Here is a 17568-nt window from a genome sequence, read left to right on the forward strand (position 1 = left end):
TATGAATGATAAGTACTTCTTGTTTTTAAATATCTTTGTCAAGTGGTGTACGCTATACGCTTCCTTGCCTATTTTTATTTCATTGTCATTTTAATATTTTATAATATGTCATATTTATATTTTGACTCCATTCTCAGTTTTAATCTGGTTTTATGTAAAGCTTTATATTACCCATTGGCTCAATAGTTTTCAAATTTTAGTAGATGTTATATAGTGTTTTGTATTCTGCTTTTATGGCTCGAAACTGCCAAAATAAAGCTTTATTGACTGACTGACTGACTTACTTTCTATCCACATAATTTCACTGCGCAACATACCTCCTAATTCTGCTACACACAAATTACATCCATACCATTCCATAAATCATTAGTGAAAAATGTTTACATTTACAACGCCCATAGCTCTAACTCTCGCAAATGCAAGACCTATTACATTGCAAATGCTTCTTTAGTAGTTGCGTTTGCAGAGTGGTGGAGAAAGAGAGCTGGGTCTCCAACCAGCGCTTCATAATTCTGCTGCGTAGGACTTGCAGGAGGTACCAGGAGGGGTTCTTGATACCCAACGTCCCTCAGGAGTAAAGTGGAATTCATCCCCCAACCAGCAGTATGCCAGGAAGCATGGTTGCAGGGTGGTGGCGAAAGGGGGCATGGCCTCCAAAGACCTCTTAGCAATCCCACTGTGTGGGATTTACTTGAGGTAACAGGAGGTATAGTTGGCCCCCAAGGACATCCATGGGGACCAACTCCTCCTCCTATTACCTCCAGTATGTCCCACATAGCAGGATTGCTAAATTCTCATAGCAGGCCACACCCCCTTTACACACCACTCTGAAAAAGCACTCCCTGGTGCGCTCTTTGATGGGTATTGAAGTCCCTTTCGCTGCTGGTGTTTCTTAGAGGTTAACTAGCCTACCTGTTGCCACCAGTAAGCCCCACACAGTGGGAATGTTGAGAGGTGGACACAGGCAATGCCCCCTTTATCTACCACTCAGCGAACGACCCTCGGTCTAGGTCCACTCTCTCCCCGCGGCTCCGCTGTGCCGTCTCTTGTGTCCAGACCCAGACCTCCTCCTTGGGAGGTTCGAGGCTGCTGCCCGCTCCTGCTGCCCGCTCCAACTGGGACCAGACTGCCTGTAACCACCGTAACCTTTCTCAGCCGCTTTTTTCTTAAATTTTCCCCGCTATGCCACTGTTATTGTGCTCATCTGTGTCTTGCTCTAATTCCACCACTGTTTTTATTTTTTCGTGCTTGCCTGTTACTTCCCCCCCAGAATTCCACCCAGCCTCTCCTCCCTTCCACCTCCCCTATTTAATGGCAGCCGTGTGGCGAGGGTACACCGCAAGCACGCCAAATGTGTGCCAAAGCAAGCCCGTCTGCGCACGTCCGCGACCCAACCGCAGCCAGTGCCAGGAACCCTGGACCTCCCACTACCCATTGCTACAACACCACCACCCTCCTCGCACTCAACCCTGGAATACTTTTTTTTAATTTTTTATTTTTTTATTTTTAAAGACCTTTATTAGAGGCAAGTAAGGACTACACAGCTTTAACGCCTACAACCTGTGAGAGCAGGCCGGCAGCAACAACACGCGGTGTCATAACCAATAGGTACTGTATGTGGAGGCACATTTAATTAACACAGCATGTCGCCTACAACCCTCTTGGGCCGGCCGCGATGCAAAGTGGATGAAGCTGTCAAAGAAGATGTTATTTTGCAAATAAACTACTGAGCAGTTTACAAACATTGAACATTTGAGGTCACTTTTTCTATTTTTTTTTGGTATCTAAAACAGTGCATAGAGAATTTAGGAGCACATCCACGGCCCCATCTGCAGGCCACGTGATGCTTTGCAAGTAGGAGCCCCAGGGCAAAGAATTTCCGTTTTTTTTTAAGCGCCGGGGTGGAATGGCCTAGGAGAGCAATTTTGGGACAGGGTGTTACTGTAAACCCTAACATTTCAACCCTGGAATACTTAGAGAATGCCAACAGGCCTTGCCGAACATGACCCACGGCCAGTTCTCCTGCCTCCACTGCTGCCAGACCCTCACCGCCGCCCCGGCCTCCAACACCGCTGATGCCATTACCAGAGACAACCAAAAATGCATCCCCCTCAACGTACCCTCCGTACACAAACACACCATGTAAATCTCGAACCTACTCAACTCTCTCACCCGAAATCGTCTTCTTCACAGACAACTGGACCAACACATCATCCACCCCGACATCTGCACCGCCATCCCAGATAGATACAAGATCCAGAGGAAAGACTGCCCCAACCACCCAGGAGGGGGCCTCACCATCGCCCACAAGAGCACCCTCCACCTCACAGCCTCCAGGTAAACTTCCCCTCTGCTGAACACCTGCACTTCCAGATCCAGAACACCCTTAAAGCCACCCTCGTCTACAGATCCCCCGGCCCCCGAATACCGTTCGCTACCACCATCACCGACTTCATCGCACCCCACGTCATCACCTCAACAAACTACATACTCATTGGTGACCTGAACTTCCACCTTGACAACCCCAACACCACTATCCTTCGTGAAAACCTCGCCAACATTGGACTTAAACAACTCGTCAACACACCGATCCACAGAGCAGGACGCACCCTCGACCCCATCTTTGCGGCAGGAAACAGCATCCAATTCAGCCACATAACACAGCTGCCATGGACTATCCACCGCTGCGTACACTTCGCCATAAAAAAAAACCAAGGCACCCAAACCAGCCCTACGCCCACCATGAAGGAACTGGAGCAAGGTTACCAATGAGCAACTTAACTCTACCCTCACACAAGACAACCACACCTGGGCACCAGATGCAAACGATACAAGCGACGCAGCCAGAGAACTCCTCACCTGGATCTCCAACTGTGCAGACTTGCTCGCCCCGCTGCGCAACCCCGACAGACAACACCTCAGGAAAACCGCCTGGTTCACCACTGCTCTCTAAGAAGCCAGATGCACCTACAGATGCCTGGAGAAGAACAGGAGAAACACCAAGACAACCAAAAACCACACCACCTACAAAGACGCCATGACGGACTACCACAACCAGATCCAAGCCACCAAGAGGAACTTCATCCACAACAAAATACAGGCCAACTCCACCAACTCCAAGGAACTTTTCAGTGTCATTCAAGAATTCACCAACCCACACAGCGAAGCCACAAACATCACCCCATCCCAAGACCTATGTGGCAATCTTGGAACCTATTTCCACCTCAAGGTCAAAAACCTCTTTGACAACTTCATCGACCATCCACCAGGCACCACAGACTGGCCCCTGCCCCCCAGAAACACCAGCCAGCCAACCCTCTCTAATTGGACACTGATCACGGCCAAAGACACTGCCTCAACCATGAAAAGGATCCACTAGGGGGCCTCCACTGACCCCTGCCCCCCTTACATCTACCACAGAGCCGCAACCACCATCGCACCTGAACTACAACGCACCATCAACACCACCTTCAAAACAGGCACCTTCCCAGACGACTGTAAGCACAAAGGAGTCAGACCCCTTCTCAAGAAGCCTAGAGCTGACCCCACCGACCTCAAGAACTATCGGCCCATTTCGCTCCTCCCCTTCGCAGCCAAAGTTGCAGAGAACACAGTCAACAGGACTCTGACACAATTCATTGAAGATAACGACGTCCTCGACCCGTCCAAATCTGGATTCCAAAGCAACCACAGCACAGAGACCGCCATACTCACTGCCACAGACTACATTCACACCCTCCTGGACTAAGTCTGCTCCGCAGCCCTCATCCAACCCGTACTCTCTATAGCCTTCAACACCGTCTCCCACCGCACACTAGTCGCCAGACTACACGACACAGGCATACAAGGAGTAGCCCTGGGCTGGATCCGATCATTCCTCACCGGAAGAAGCCAATGGATCAGACTCCCACCCTTCCTCTCCGAACCCACGTAAATCACCTGCAGTGTCCCACAGGGTTCATCACTGAGCCCCAACCTCTTCAACATCTACATGGCCCCCCTCGCAGCCATCGTCCAACAACACGGCTGCAACATCATATCCTACTCTGACTACACACAGCTCATCCTCTCTCTCTTCAAAGACCCCACCACTGCCAAACTCAACTTCCAGAAAGGAATGCAAGACGTTACAGTCTGGCTGACCAACTGCTGCCTGAAGCTCAACACAGAGAAGACAGAAGTCCTCGTCCTCTGTACCACCCCTTCTGCATGGGACAGCACCTTGTGGCCGACCACCCTCGGAAGCCCTCCTATGCCCTCAGACCACTCCAAAAACCTCTGCATCATACTCGACACATCACTCACCATGAACCGACAGGTGAACGGCGTCACCTCCAGCTGCTTCAAAACCCTCTGTATCCTCTGCCAGACCTTCAAGTGGATCCTCCCTGAGTCAAGGAAGACAGTCACCCACGGACTCATCACCAGCAGACTGGACTATGGAAATGCACTCTACGCGGGCATCAACAAGCCCCTTCACCGCAACAATACAGAACAATGCCACCAGACTCGTTCTCTGCATCCCCCGACACAAACAGATCAGCCAACACCTATGAAGTTTCCACTGGCTCCCCGTGGAGAAAAGAGTCACTTTTAAAATCTTCACTCACGCCTACAAATGCCTACACAACAACAGACCCAAATACCTCAAAGACAGAATCGACTTCCACATACTCAAAAGAAACCTACGATCTTCCAACCTCGCACTGGCCCGAAACCCAGCGCATCCACAGAGCCAGAGCAGGTGGAAGATCCTTCTATCACATTGCAGCCAAGACCTGGAATGAGCTACCGGCAGACATCAGATGCACCCCCTCCCTGACCACCTTCAGGAAGATCCTCAAGACCTGGCTCTTTGGCTAAACAGATCTGTGGACCCCCCCAGTGCCTTGAGACCCTAACGGGTGAGTAGCATGCTATCAATTCCCTGATTGATTGATTGACTTTTAAGGTGCATTCTTGGTTGAGAGGTGAAGTCCTTTTGCCAACTGAGGGTCCCTAGGGGCAAAATAGCCTTCCTCTTACCTTTAGTAAGATCCACACAGCTGGATTGCTGCGAGTGGTGAGAAGCCATGCCCCTTTTTACACCACTCTGCAATCGCACCTCCTGTGCACTTCTGCTTGGGCGATTAAGTCCACTTTAACCCTGAAGCTCTCAGGACCCAAGAGGACCTCATCACCCCACCAGCAGTGCAGCAAGAGGCGCGTTTTCAGAGTTGTGGAAAAAGGGGCGTGGCCTCTGACGACCTTTCAGCAATCCCACTGTGTGGGGTATACTGGAGGCAAGAGGTGGACTAGTTGGCCCCTAAGGACCCTCAGTAGGGAAGGGGACTTCATCCCTCAACCTAGAATGCGCCAGGAGACACATTTGCAAAGTAGCTTTGAAAGGGGGCGGTGCTTCCGGGAGTTGGAGAGCTTCTTTTTATTTTTTTTATTTAAGGAAGGGGGGCTGTGTGGCACCCTTCCCCCGCCCCTTTCGGGCCCTAGGGACTCCATCCCCCAGGGCCAGACCCACTTTTCTTTTCTTCTTTATAAATACAAAGGGAGGGGGGCACGGGCCCCTTTCCGAGGCTGATTCTGGCCCCGGGGACCCCATCCGCAGGGGCTAGGGCTTTACCTAATACTTTATTTAACCCTTTGTGTGCGTTGGATGGTGGGCGTGTGCGGAGGATGGCCGGGGGCTGTCCAAACCAGGCCCACCCATTATTTCACCCATATCCGCAGCGGAATTCGAGCCGCAGTCAACGTGGAGGAGGGAAGACATGCGACCCCCCTCCCCAGTTTGATTTTGGCCCCTGGGACCCCATACCCATCCCCCGGGGTTTGTCCTTTTTTATTTATTAAACTTTTATTTTCAGGGAGGGGCACCGAGTGGCCACCCTACTGGGACATTTCAGGCTCTAGGGACCCCATCCCCAGGGCATGGCCATCTTTAAAGGGATGTCAGGGAAGCCCCAAGGCCCCCACAGTCCCAGCTGCCTCCCACCTCCTGCGGGGGCCAGCATTGCTTTTTACCTGAGTGAGCTGCTAACATGCAGCTCCCTGGGGATAAAAGCAAAGTGTACTCGTTTTGAACAAGCAAGAGCAAAGTGCTCTCGCTTGTTCAAAGCAAATGCACTGTTTGCTATGCATCCCATAGCAATCGGAGGGCTCCTGGAGGGGGGCTGCACGGCCCCTCTCCTATCTGGTTTAAAGCCCCGGGAGGTACTGGTCCCTGGGGTCAGGGTTCCGCACTGGACCCCTGCCTTAATTTAATTTTGCCCAATGGAAGTGGGGGTCCCGGGGCAGTGTGGGGAAGGGCAGGAGCCGCCCATAGTTCTTTATTAAAATTTAAGCCCCGGGGAGGTGGAGGTCCCCGACGCTTGGGGGTGCCCGCGAGGCCCCACACACAGAATATAGAAATTCCCCAGGGAGGTGGCGGTCCTCGGGACAGCGTGGGGGGCAGGAGTCCTGCATACATTTTTTAAAAATAAGCCCCAGAGAGGTTGCAGTCCCCGGGGCTGCGGGAGGGCCATGTGCCCCTGCACATTATTATTAAAGCCCAGGGGAGGTGGCAGGCCCCAGGGCTCCGGGGGCACCACGGGCCCCCGCATAATAATGAAATATTGCCCCCGGGACTTGGCCCACCACGGGGGCTTAAAAGAATGAAGCGTGGGAGACCGTTCTTCATATTTTTGGGTGGGATTTGTGTACTCTACGCGAATCCCACTGAAATTAAAAAAAGTCATGCTTTTTTTGGCCTAGGGGTCCAGGGTGTTTCTACCCTGCCCCCTCTTTTTTTGGTATCTTTTTCACAGTTTTCTTGTGACTCTGTGACTGTGTTTTTCAAAAGTTTATGAGTGTTAAATATATATAACAAGATATATTGGTGAATCAGTGGGTGTACAAGTTCCTGTATGGATGATTCAGTGGGTGTGCGCCAGGCTATATAAGTGAGTGATTAGTTGTCTCAGTGAATGTATGTTTGAGTGACTAGTTGCATGAATGTTTGTATCAGCTTATCAGTTGGTGTCTTAGGAGCTGTATGGGTGTGTGAGTGGGTATGTATATGGCTTTATGGGTGATTGATTGTTGTCTGAGTACCTGTATGGTGTCTGGGTGTCTGTGTGTCTGTGTAGGTGGGCGAGGGGTTGTTTGACTGCCTTTACATATGAGTGAGTGGGTGCTTCAGTGGCTGTATGGGTTAGTGAGTGCACGTATGGCTTTGTGGATGAAATGTCAGTGGTATATGGGTGAGTAGCTGAGTATGTGAAAGGCAGTATAGGTGAGTGATGGGGTATGAGTGACTGTATGGGTGATTGAGTGAATGTGAGAGTGGTTGTATAGATGAGTGTGTGTTTGTGTCAGTAACTGTATAGGTGAGTGAGTATGTGAAGAATATTTATGAGTAGGTAAGTGGGTGTATCTGTAACTGTATGGGTGAGTAAGTAGATGTGTGATTACCTGTATGGGTGAGTGACTAGGTGTGTGAGTAGCTCTATGGGTGACTGACTCAGGGCGTGATTGGCTGTATGACTTATATGTCAGTGGCTGCTGTAGTGAGTGAGTGGGTGTATGGGAGACTGTATGGGTAAGTAAGTGGATGTGTGCGTAGATGTATAAATCAGTGATTACTGATATGCATCTGTGAATGTGTTTGTGAATGGTTGCATGGGAGTGGATGTATGAAAGGGTCTATGGGGGTGTGAGTGGGTGCATTAGTGATTTTGTGGATGATGTCATCAGTGATGTCATTTGAGATGTCATGAGTGATATCACTAATCATGTCATGAATGATGTAATATGTGAGGTCATAAGCAGTGCACACAAATTATAACTATAGCATAACTATAACTTCCCTGTAACCATTGTTTTTCTCAGTGAATTTCTACATTTTTTTCATTCCATTTTCTAACTATAACGTCTCTGTAACCTTTATTTTTTCCAGTGAATCTCTAGGGTTTTTTTAAATGCAAATTCCTAACTATAATGTCCCTGTAACCTTTGCTTTTTCTGTGAATTCCTATAGTTTTTTGAGTAGTCGTCAAGTTTCCAGAGTGCTGAAGAAAGGGGGCGAGCCTCCGACCAGCTGTCAGGAATCCCGCTGTGCAGGACTTACAAGAGGTACCAGGGCGGCTTCTTGGCCTCCACAGTCCCTCAGGAGCAAAGTGGACTTCATCCCCAACCAGTAGTGCGCCAGGAGGGACGTTTGCCGAGTGGTGGAGAAAGTGGGCATGGCCTCAGGAGGCCTCTTAGCAATCCCACTGTGTGGGAGTTACTGGGGGTAACAGGAGGGGTAGTTGGCCCCCAACGATGTCCTTGGTGTCTTTAATGTTCCTTTACCATATATATATATATATATATATATATATATATATATATATATATATATATATATATATATATATATATATATATATATATATATATATATATATATATATATATATATATATATATATATATATATATATATATATATATATATATATATATATATATATATACCCACTGAGTAGTTATAGTTTGGACCACGTTTCCAAAGAAAAAGGAATTTTTGGTTTACTAATTCTTTTGGCACCACAAAATTTCGGCCCCAAAAAAGTTCTTCCACCTCAGCTGCTTACTGAAAAGTTTTGGGGTGATCCTCAAGTGGGTGCCATTCACCATACTTTTTTTCAATAGGAAAATTAGACACAGCTACAGCCAAAATGGCGGAATGGAATTTCACAAAATGTGGCACAAAGCTAAATCTTCATCCAGAAAGCGTGATGTTTGTGATTTGGTTTAAATCCATTCTGTAGTCTTTGAGAAATGGAGGCTCAAAAACTGTGCATATTTTACATCATGGAGAATCTGTGGAGTCGGCAGACCTTAACATAAGATCTGATTGACTGGCACCACATTAACAAAGATGTGGCAGAAACCATTTTATGACTTGGGGACTCAGAGAAAAAGAAAAAAACAAATAGGGCTGCAGGATAGGGATATGCTGACACCCTAGGCCAGGAAGGGGGAGTCCTAGAGGGATATCCCAGGGGCCAAAAACATACATTTTGCTCAGAATTTTCAGAAGATTCTCTGATCCGCGCCATTTGCAAAAAAAACTGGCAGTGCCAGACCCAAGGGGTTGCATCAAAATATATTTAATGGAGGATGCATTCATCACCCTTCTGAACTTTCTTAAGGCCCCAGGGACACACTTTTCTGGGACATATTCGTTTATTAGGGGTGTGGAGCATGTGACCCCCCTCCCAGAGCCCCCTTGAGGCCCAGGGACCTGATTCTCCAGAGCCAGCATTTTAATAATGGAGACAGGTACAGGCGGCCCCTTCCACAAGCCATGCTATGACCCCAGTGACCCGATCCCCCAATTGTAGGCTTTATCAGAATGTCCCTGGGGTCCCATTCCATGGGACGATGTAGTTTGCCTACCAGTGAGATAGTGGCAGGGAGGTATTCTGTGCTCCCTCCCAGTGGGAGCAGAAGGTTTCTCCCTGCCCACGCTCTTGCAGAGAGGAAAAGACAGAATAGCTCCTACCTAGCAGGAGTAAAAGAAAAGCTGCTCTGACTGAGTGGTAGCAATGCCAGCTGCCACTGCACCTGGGATGGGTGTTGACAGGGGAGCTGGCAGGACTGTGGAGTCCTAGGGGCTCCCTCTTAAGCACCCAATATTGAAAATACTATGGGGTACCCCAGATTGGAACCTGGCCCTCAGTATTAAAAAGAAATAAGAAAGTCTTGTTGACTCCTGTCTTGCAGGGAGCATGAGGGGCCATGGGGGCTGTGGGGTTTGCCCTCCTGCCACCAACATAAAACATGCTATGGGGTACCCGGTGTGCACACCGGGCACCCTGGTTATTAAAAAATGTGTTGCTGGCTCCTTCACAGCTCATGGGGCTGCTTGCAGAGAGCATGCAGGGCTGCGGGCCCTGGGGTTCCTCCAGAAGCCCCCAACAAAAATTAAGAGGTGGGTTTTCCAGGTGTGCACAGGGACACGCAGAAATAACAAACAACAGAAAAGGAATAATAAAAGAGAGGCAGATGCTGCTCATTTATTATTTACAGCTCCAAGCATGGATCTCCCCATGTTGCAGTGCAAAGGCTTTTTACTAATTTTTTGGAACATGGTGTTGCCCCTAGAAGGGTCAGAGGCACCATCAAGCATTTATTTTTAATGTTGTGGTGGGTTGTAGAGAGTGCAGCAGATCCCAAGCAATATTTTTTTTAAGAGTCTCCTGGGTCAATAAATCCATGACCCCTGAAGCTTAGCATATTTATTTAAAGCACTCCTAGCAGGAGCTCTATACTCTTCAGCTGGAGTGCAGAGCCACCTTTTGGTTGGTTTTATGGCTGCAGTTTGTAGCTTGATTGCTTTTAAAAGACTCAAAGACGTGTATGCTATATGAATTAATTAAATATACTTTTGATTGATTTTTATGTGTGCTATTTTGAGAGGTGTGCTTTATATATGTTGTTATGCTGACCCCTTCATAAAGCCAATAGGGTCACTGTTTATATTTTGGCATTCTGATCCGTTCGACCCTTCGAGAAAGTCAGTATATTTGCCTTACTTAAAATGACACCATTTATGTTTTAACATTACATTATCAGTCATGCTCACCTGTGGGGGGGTTAGGTTCCAAAGGCTGTGTAAGGAGTGGGATTGGTGGGAAGTATGGCAATAAAATATTATTTTACGTTAAAATAAACACTAGAAAATCATTGAAAAAAACAATGTTTAAAGTGACTTGATAATTAGGTTTAGTAATAATATCTAACTTTGCATTATAAAAAAACTAAGAAATTCACTGAAAAAAACAGAGTAAAGGGACACTATAGCTAGGTGAAAATGGTAGTTAAAACACACTATTTTAAATTAACAAAACCATTGAAATTCGCCAGTTATTATTATTTCAAGTAACTATAACTCATGCCCTAAATTAACATTAACTAGCCCCACGCCATGCACAGTTTTGTCATCAATTATGCCATTTCAGCTGTTGCAGTGATGTTAGCAATGATGTCATAGAACATGAAATGAATGATATAATATGTGAGGTAATTAGTAGTGCATGGCAATATCCTAGCGCAGTAGTTCCCAAACCTTTGACTCCTGGGGACCCCTATTGAGTCACTACTGGAAGTCGGGTCCCCCAAACAATTTGTACTATTTAAATTTCAAACAATAAAACAGTAAATTGCAAAAAATACACAAACAAGTTGACACCAAACAAATACTCAAATTACTAAAGATTTTAATATTTTGCATTGAACAAAATTTGCAAAAATTGAAAAACTTTAATTGGAAGGTTCGGGCTGCATCTCTCCAGCTAACTTTTCAATGTTTGGCTTTATTTCACAATACGAGGCTATTGCTCCTGCTAGGGCCGAACTGGAAACCCAAAGCAGCCCTGGCAAATGTTGTCAGACCAGTCCCCGTACGGTGCACACTAAGGACCTCATTAGGATGCACCCTAGCGGTAAACGGGACCGTCTGCCTTAAGGGCGGGGGTCCCGGGGATGGCATTAGGATGTGCCCGCCACAGTGGCGGGCACATCCTGTACTTTTAGCATTGTGGGGGGCGGTGCTCTCTGCACCGCCCGCCACAATGCAAAAAATGCATTGCAGCATTTGCATAATGAAAGCGGCAGGCACCGTGCGGTGCCTGCCGCTTTCATTATGCAAATGCAGGGGGGTACTGTGCACCCCCCTACTGTGCTTCACTCTGGGAGCCCGCAGGGGGCGCCCAGAGTGAAGTCCGCCTGCCTTTCTGTGGCGGCATTGCCGCCACCGAAAGGCATTGTCAAATGCCTATAATAATATGGCTGGCGGTGTCTGATAGACACCGCCACCATATGATCCCTTTTCCGCCCCGGCCGCAAGGCGACCGGGGTGGAAACGTGGCGGGCGGAGTTTGCCTCCTCTGGGGTCCCCCCCGCCATTGTAATGTGGCGGGGGGGAAAGGCTGGCGGGCGGGCATTTATGTCGGGCGGATCGCCACCGCCACCATGGCGGTGGCGATCCGCCCGACATCGTAATGGACCCCTAAGTGTAGCGAGTTAGCCTGACCACTATATCGGGGTCTTTGGGAGGCTCTCCCTAAAGAAAATTAGGGAAAAAATGATTCATTCTACAACACATTTGTCATTATATATTGAATTGTATTAGCTTTTAAACCATAGTAAATTATGGCATTACTGTGCACCAGGATACAACAATCTTTGTTGGGGCTCTTTAATGAATCTCTCACTATCACCCTCCAACAGTGCCTCTTATCTCTCTTTAGCCCCTCTGTCACATGTATTTCATTTGTTTGATAGCACCTCACATACCAGTATAGGGTGTCAGAGCACCTTTCATCAAAATGTTACATAATGCAAAGGGGACTAAAAGGTGTAGAATTGACATGTCGGTCATACTGGTAAGCATTTTTTAAGAGTGCTTCGGCTAGAGAAGCACAAACTCAGGATTCAGAACATAACACAGTGGTCAGCATTGACTTTAATTAAAAAAAATTATTTCTACCTGAACAAACCTTTTTTAGCAGCATCAGGATAATGAAAGCGTGGGGAAAAACATAACTTACTAACTAGTACCGTGAAGTTTGCATACAGCTCTTTGATGGCAGTTCATAGCTCACGGTGTTAGACTACAATTGCAACTCATGAACGACACAGTAACAACAGAATTTCTGTGACAAATGCAGTAACCCACTGAGCTACACACATAAAATACTATTTTTTGTAATGTATGGTACACGTTCTTTTCAGCAGGCAAATTAACCCTCTGCGCTACCTTTGATGGGTCAAAGCTGCCACTGGACAAAACTCCAATCTCTCCCCTGCAGGTATATTAATCACAGGAGTTATCTTGATAGGTTTAGTGTTGCCTGGAAACTGCTGATTATACAAGAAACTTTGCAGTGTTTTTAAAACTGCTGCCTGCAAACCCCCTGGTAATGTGTCACGGACCCCAGGGGTCCGCGGAACACAGTTTGGGAACCAATGTCCTAGCAGCAACATCCCACTGAAGCTCTGAAGGTTTGGAAGTCAAATTTATCAGACTTTCTGGAGTACATCCTCTTGGCCACGTCTAAGGCTCCCAGAATTTCAGGAATGGCACCTAGGGACAGGTCTTACTCCAGCATAGTCCACCATCAAAGCAAGTCTAGTCCCACCTGTTACTGGGCAAATAGTCACTCCAGAATAAAGGCCTCTTGCAGATTTTTGTGTCCCTGTAGCCACATTGAAGGCCAGTCATCTAACTATTGGAAACCATTTATTAGTTCTGGGTAGACGTGGGAGCAAGTCCAGCCCTTTTGGTCCACACACAGGACCCGCACAGCATGTCTAGTCTTCTTCCATTCATCCACAAGTCCAGAGAGTGTTCTGATGAGCTGAGGGCGAAGTGTCAATTTTGTAGGACTCACTAGTGAATGGGAGGGAGTCACTCCTGAAAACTTCCTAAGTAATGAGAAAAATGGGTGCACTTCAAGAGCTCACTCATTCCTTTTATTCTCCACTTCAGCCTCTTAAACCTAATGGTGGCTCCTTTACTTATTGCCACTTGTCAACAGTTTTCTCTAATGATGTATCCAACTTAGGACTTCAGCACTGTGCCATGCCCCAGACTCCCTCTTTTTTGGGGAGTCAAAACCTTTTCTCTTTTGTATTGACGGGATATGCTTTGTTCCAGCGCTGACTTCAGCTCTCAATGCCAACAGGACAGCTCCTCTCCCTGGCCAGTTCTCTCCTCCCAACAGGATCCTCTCCTCATTCAGGTTCATACTCCGCTTGGCGCCTACTTCTCTGCTGTACACAGGAAACTACACGGTTAACTTCAAAAGGCCCCAGTCAGATCAATTAATTCTATGGGCTCCATCTTTCAACTTCTGCAGGTGCAGCGCCTCTCCTCTGCTCCACAGAGTTCACCAAAAACCAGACATTTTGGAGGTCTGCTGCTGGCCATATTCTCCTTGCTTGTTGGACTGTTGCTACAGTCACTTCCGGGTGTCCCCCAGACTTTCACTTCCCCTGGTTGCTCTCCCCTCCACCACAATGTGTGCTGTGTACTACATCTTCTAGCCTACGAGGTACAACACTCGGTTTTGATTTAAGTCTTGGATTCAGCTTGCACTCATCTGCTGCAGGCCTATTCACGAGGGAACGCCTCTACTTGTTTCTTTTACTTTTCCATGACATCCAGTGTCTCTCTGCGGCCTCCGGTAGTTTAACCTGCTGCCATTGAATGTGGGTGGTATTGTTGAGTTCAGCATTATTAAGAATGTTATCAGGGTTAAAAGAAACTCTTTAGTGCCATCTCTATTAGGCCATCTTGCCTGGCCACACAGCGCCACACTCACCCCCAGAGCACATGATGCTCCAGCAGGATGTAACCTTTCCTCAGCCTATCACCTGCTGCCAACATGCAGGGGATGGGGCACTGTACCCAAAATATGAGTGCGCCTACATCCGCATTGCCAAAAATAGGGTCGGTCAGCACCACACCCATCGGCGTCGCCCACAGGGGGTGTGGGTGGCACCGCCCGCTTTTGCCATTTGGGACTGGGACTGGTAGGTAATCGGAATGGGAAGGGAAGGGAAACAGGAGGACAGAGAGGACAGGACAGGAAAGCAAAAGAAAAACAAAGCACAAGAAGGTCACAAAACACACACACAGAAATGTTAATACACACAGGGAAAATCATAAAGTAATAAATAAAGTAAAGAAAAGGTGGTAATTATTAAGAATAGTGATCAGATGGGTGGATTGGATGGGATGGCGCAGGACAGAGTCAGGAGAAAATAGCAAGAGCAGACTAAATAAAAACAAAATGACTGCATGCTTGCACACTGCCTGATGCCATTTTTGCAGATTGTTCAGCACAGAATGCGCTACCAGTGCTAAATGGCAGCACCACATCATTTTCTACTTGTTTGCAAAACTCCATGGAATCTCACAGAGTTTAATGTAACTCTGCAGAACTCCGTGGAGTGAACTTCCATGAGTTCAGCCCAGGCTAAGTTAGTTTGACAAACTAAATAAACAATCCTGTTTTCAAGGCCAGTTTCCTTTATCTCAGAATGTGAGAAAGGACTTTCTTCTGGAAATGGACCCATTTATGGGAGTTGTTCACTGGTATGCATGCATAATAGGGTGAAATGTTTTGGTGGAAATGTGAAGCTGTATTTCTAATATTTATTTATTAGCAGAAGTCCTCATCACTAAGATAGAGTGAAAAAGGTAAAGGGAAAAAAAGAAAATATTTGAAATTGGGTGAACTCAGCTGGTAGTGGGACATTTTAATTTATTCACCTGCATGCCACAGTTGGGAGATAGGCATACAAAAGAGAACCATAGCTTTCCAGCAGATGCTTTCTTTAAGTAAGACAGTGTCAATTATGGCTATGCTGTATATTCGTTTTCAGGTCCGAATTTTAAAAACGTATTTTTATTTTCCATAGAGTGGTGTATTTTTGCACACATAAAATATTTTCCTAAATACATGACCTTACAAGTACCAATACTGCCTTTACATTCTTAGCAACATCATTTCTTGAGTAAACAGCTTAAAAGTATGATGCTAAGAGGGAAGTCTTTCCAAGACACTCTCTGCATTAACAAAATGGTCTCTGCTACATAGTGAATACAATACAAATCACTCACTGCAATGGTAGTACTTCCTATCAGGTATAATGACACGCTAAACTGTCAGTAGCTTGCAGTGAGAGATGTTTACTCCTCTGAAACTCTAGGTATATGATTTAAGAGTACGGACGAAATCAAATCAAATGCAATTTGGAAAGCACTGCTTGTGACCTGTGAGTGTATCCAGGAGCTGAGGGGTTGCTGATGCTGAGATGGATTAGTCGAAGAGCCAGGTCTTTAGGTCCTTCCTGAACTCCGGCAGGGTGTGGGCTATGTGAAGATGGTGGGGGAGGCCGTACCACGATTTGGCAGCCAGGAGTGAAAAGCTGCGGCCATCATTCCTGCAAAAAACAGGTTTTGTCCGCCAAGAAGAGGGATGAGGAGTGAAGGATACAGGTAGGTTGGTGAAAGTTCACCTGTGGTTGACATATGCAGTTCCCTTGTTGTGTAGGGCTTTGTAGTTGTGGGTGAGAAGTTTGAACTAGCATTGTTTGCTGATGGGGAGCCAGTGCAGAGATTTGAGGTGTGAGGTGATGTGAGCCCATGTCTGGAGGTTAAGAATGAGCCTGGATGCCTTGTTCTGGATGGTCTGGAGTCTGTTTAGTAGTTGTGAGGTGATACCCACATAGAGGGAGTTGCCGTAGTCAGGTGGCTGGAGATGAGCACCTGGTTGACTGTGCATCTGGCGCTGATGGCTAGTCAGTTGAAGATTTTCCTGAGCATGCACAGGGTGAGGAAGTAGGAGGATGAGACACCATTTATTTGCTTCCTCGTCAAGAGCTTGCTGTCTAGAATGAATCCAAGGTTTCTTGCATGTTCTGTGAGTCCTTAGGCCAGCAAGAGTCAACCCACAGGGAGTTGTTTCTCCCAAAGATGAGTATTTCTGTTTTGTATGTGTTGAGTTTGAAGCATCTGTTTTGCATCCAGCTTGTGACACTGGTCATGCATCTGTGCAAGTTAGACCTGGTGTTAGTAAGATCTGAGGAAAATGAGAGGATGAGTTGAGAAGCTGAAAATCGTCCGCATAGGAGAATATGTTCATGCAGTAGGATCTGACCAGGGTGGCCAAAGGGGCCATGTAGGTGTTGAATAGAGTTGGACTTAGGGAGGAGATGGAAGCTACTCTGTAGAGCAGACCTAACAACTTTGCCAAAGTATGGGGGGGAATATGATGGCTGGACTGCAAGTGGATAATTAAAGTAGTAGTGAACCAAAACGTTTAATACAGATGAACAAAGAAGACATTAATTCCACAGTTAGTTTTGACTTTTTCTGATTCTTGTATAAGCAAATATTTATCAATTCAACAAACTTAGTTTGAAAGAAACATCCTTGATGGATAGTGATTATAAATAAAAAACATACCTGATTTTGTCTCATCTTTATTTGTTATTCTTCTGTACTGCAGAACCAAGTCAATTCTGAATATCAAGCACACAACGGACATTAAAATGAATAGGGTGGGCAATACAATCGCTAAAGTGATTCCCGTAGTGAATGTCCGCTGTGCAATGTCAGGTTGCTCTGAAAAAAATACAAATATAGTAAGCATTGTAGTTCGATCTTACATTTAACACACATTACATTTTTAACATTGATGTTAAGGTGAAATTAAAGCCAGTAAGATCAAAATGAGCGATGATGAATGTATAAATTAATGGTTTTTAAGGTTTTCTTTCATGGATTTCTTTCATGGATTAAGATTGACAGCCGATTGCTAAAGAGGTTGTTTCATGTGTTTTAGATTTGCGTTGTCGGAGTTCTATCAGTTCGGCCTTGTTCCCCTTAATGTCATGGAACTCCTCAGTGGCGTGCTATAATGTTATAGTTTACAGCATGGGGTACTTTATCCCATATATATAAAACTTCAAATGCTAATCCCAGTATAGCTTTGTACACTTGTGATTTAGTATGATTTTTTACTCCTGGTTCTATTG

General features: G+C 46.5%; 1 protein-coding gene across 3 annotated transcripts in view; it reads right to left on the reverse strand.

Annotated features, from left to right (window-relative positions):
* The window catches only part of LOC147698064 (interleukin-18 receptor 1-like), a 477649-nt gene that overhangs the window by 74402 nt on the left and 385679 nt on the right, over positions 1-17568 (reverse strand). For 2 of the 3 annotated variants that reach the window (XM_086934734.1, XM_086934733.1), the window contains one exon: positions 16997-17155. The exons of the other annotated variant lie outside the window; for it this stretch is intronic. In XM_086934734.1, coding sequence (XP_086790860.1) covers positions 16997-17155 — 159 coding nt within the window. The remainder of the gene's footprint in view (positions 1-16996; positions 17156-17568) is intronic. 3 annotated transcript variants of the gene reach the window in all.

Source organism: Lissotriton vulgaris, chromosome 8, assembly GCF_964263255.1.
Source record: "Lissotriton vulgaris chromosome 8, aLisVul1.2, whole genome shotgun sequence".
Taxonomy (NCBI): domain Eukaryota; kingdom Metazoa; phylum Chordata; class Amphibia; order Caudata; family Salamandridae; genus Lissotriton; species Lissotriton vulgaris.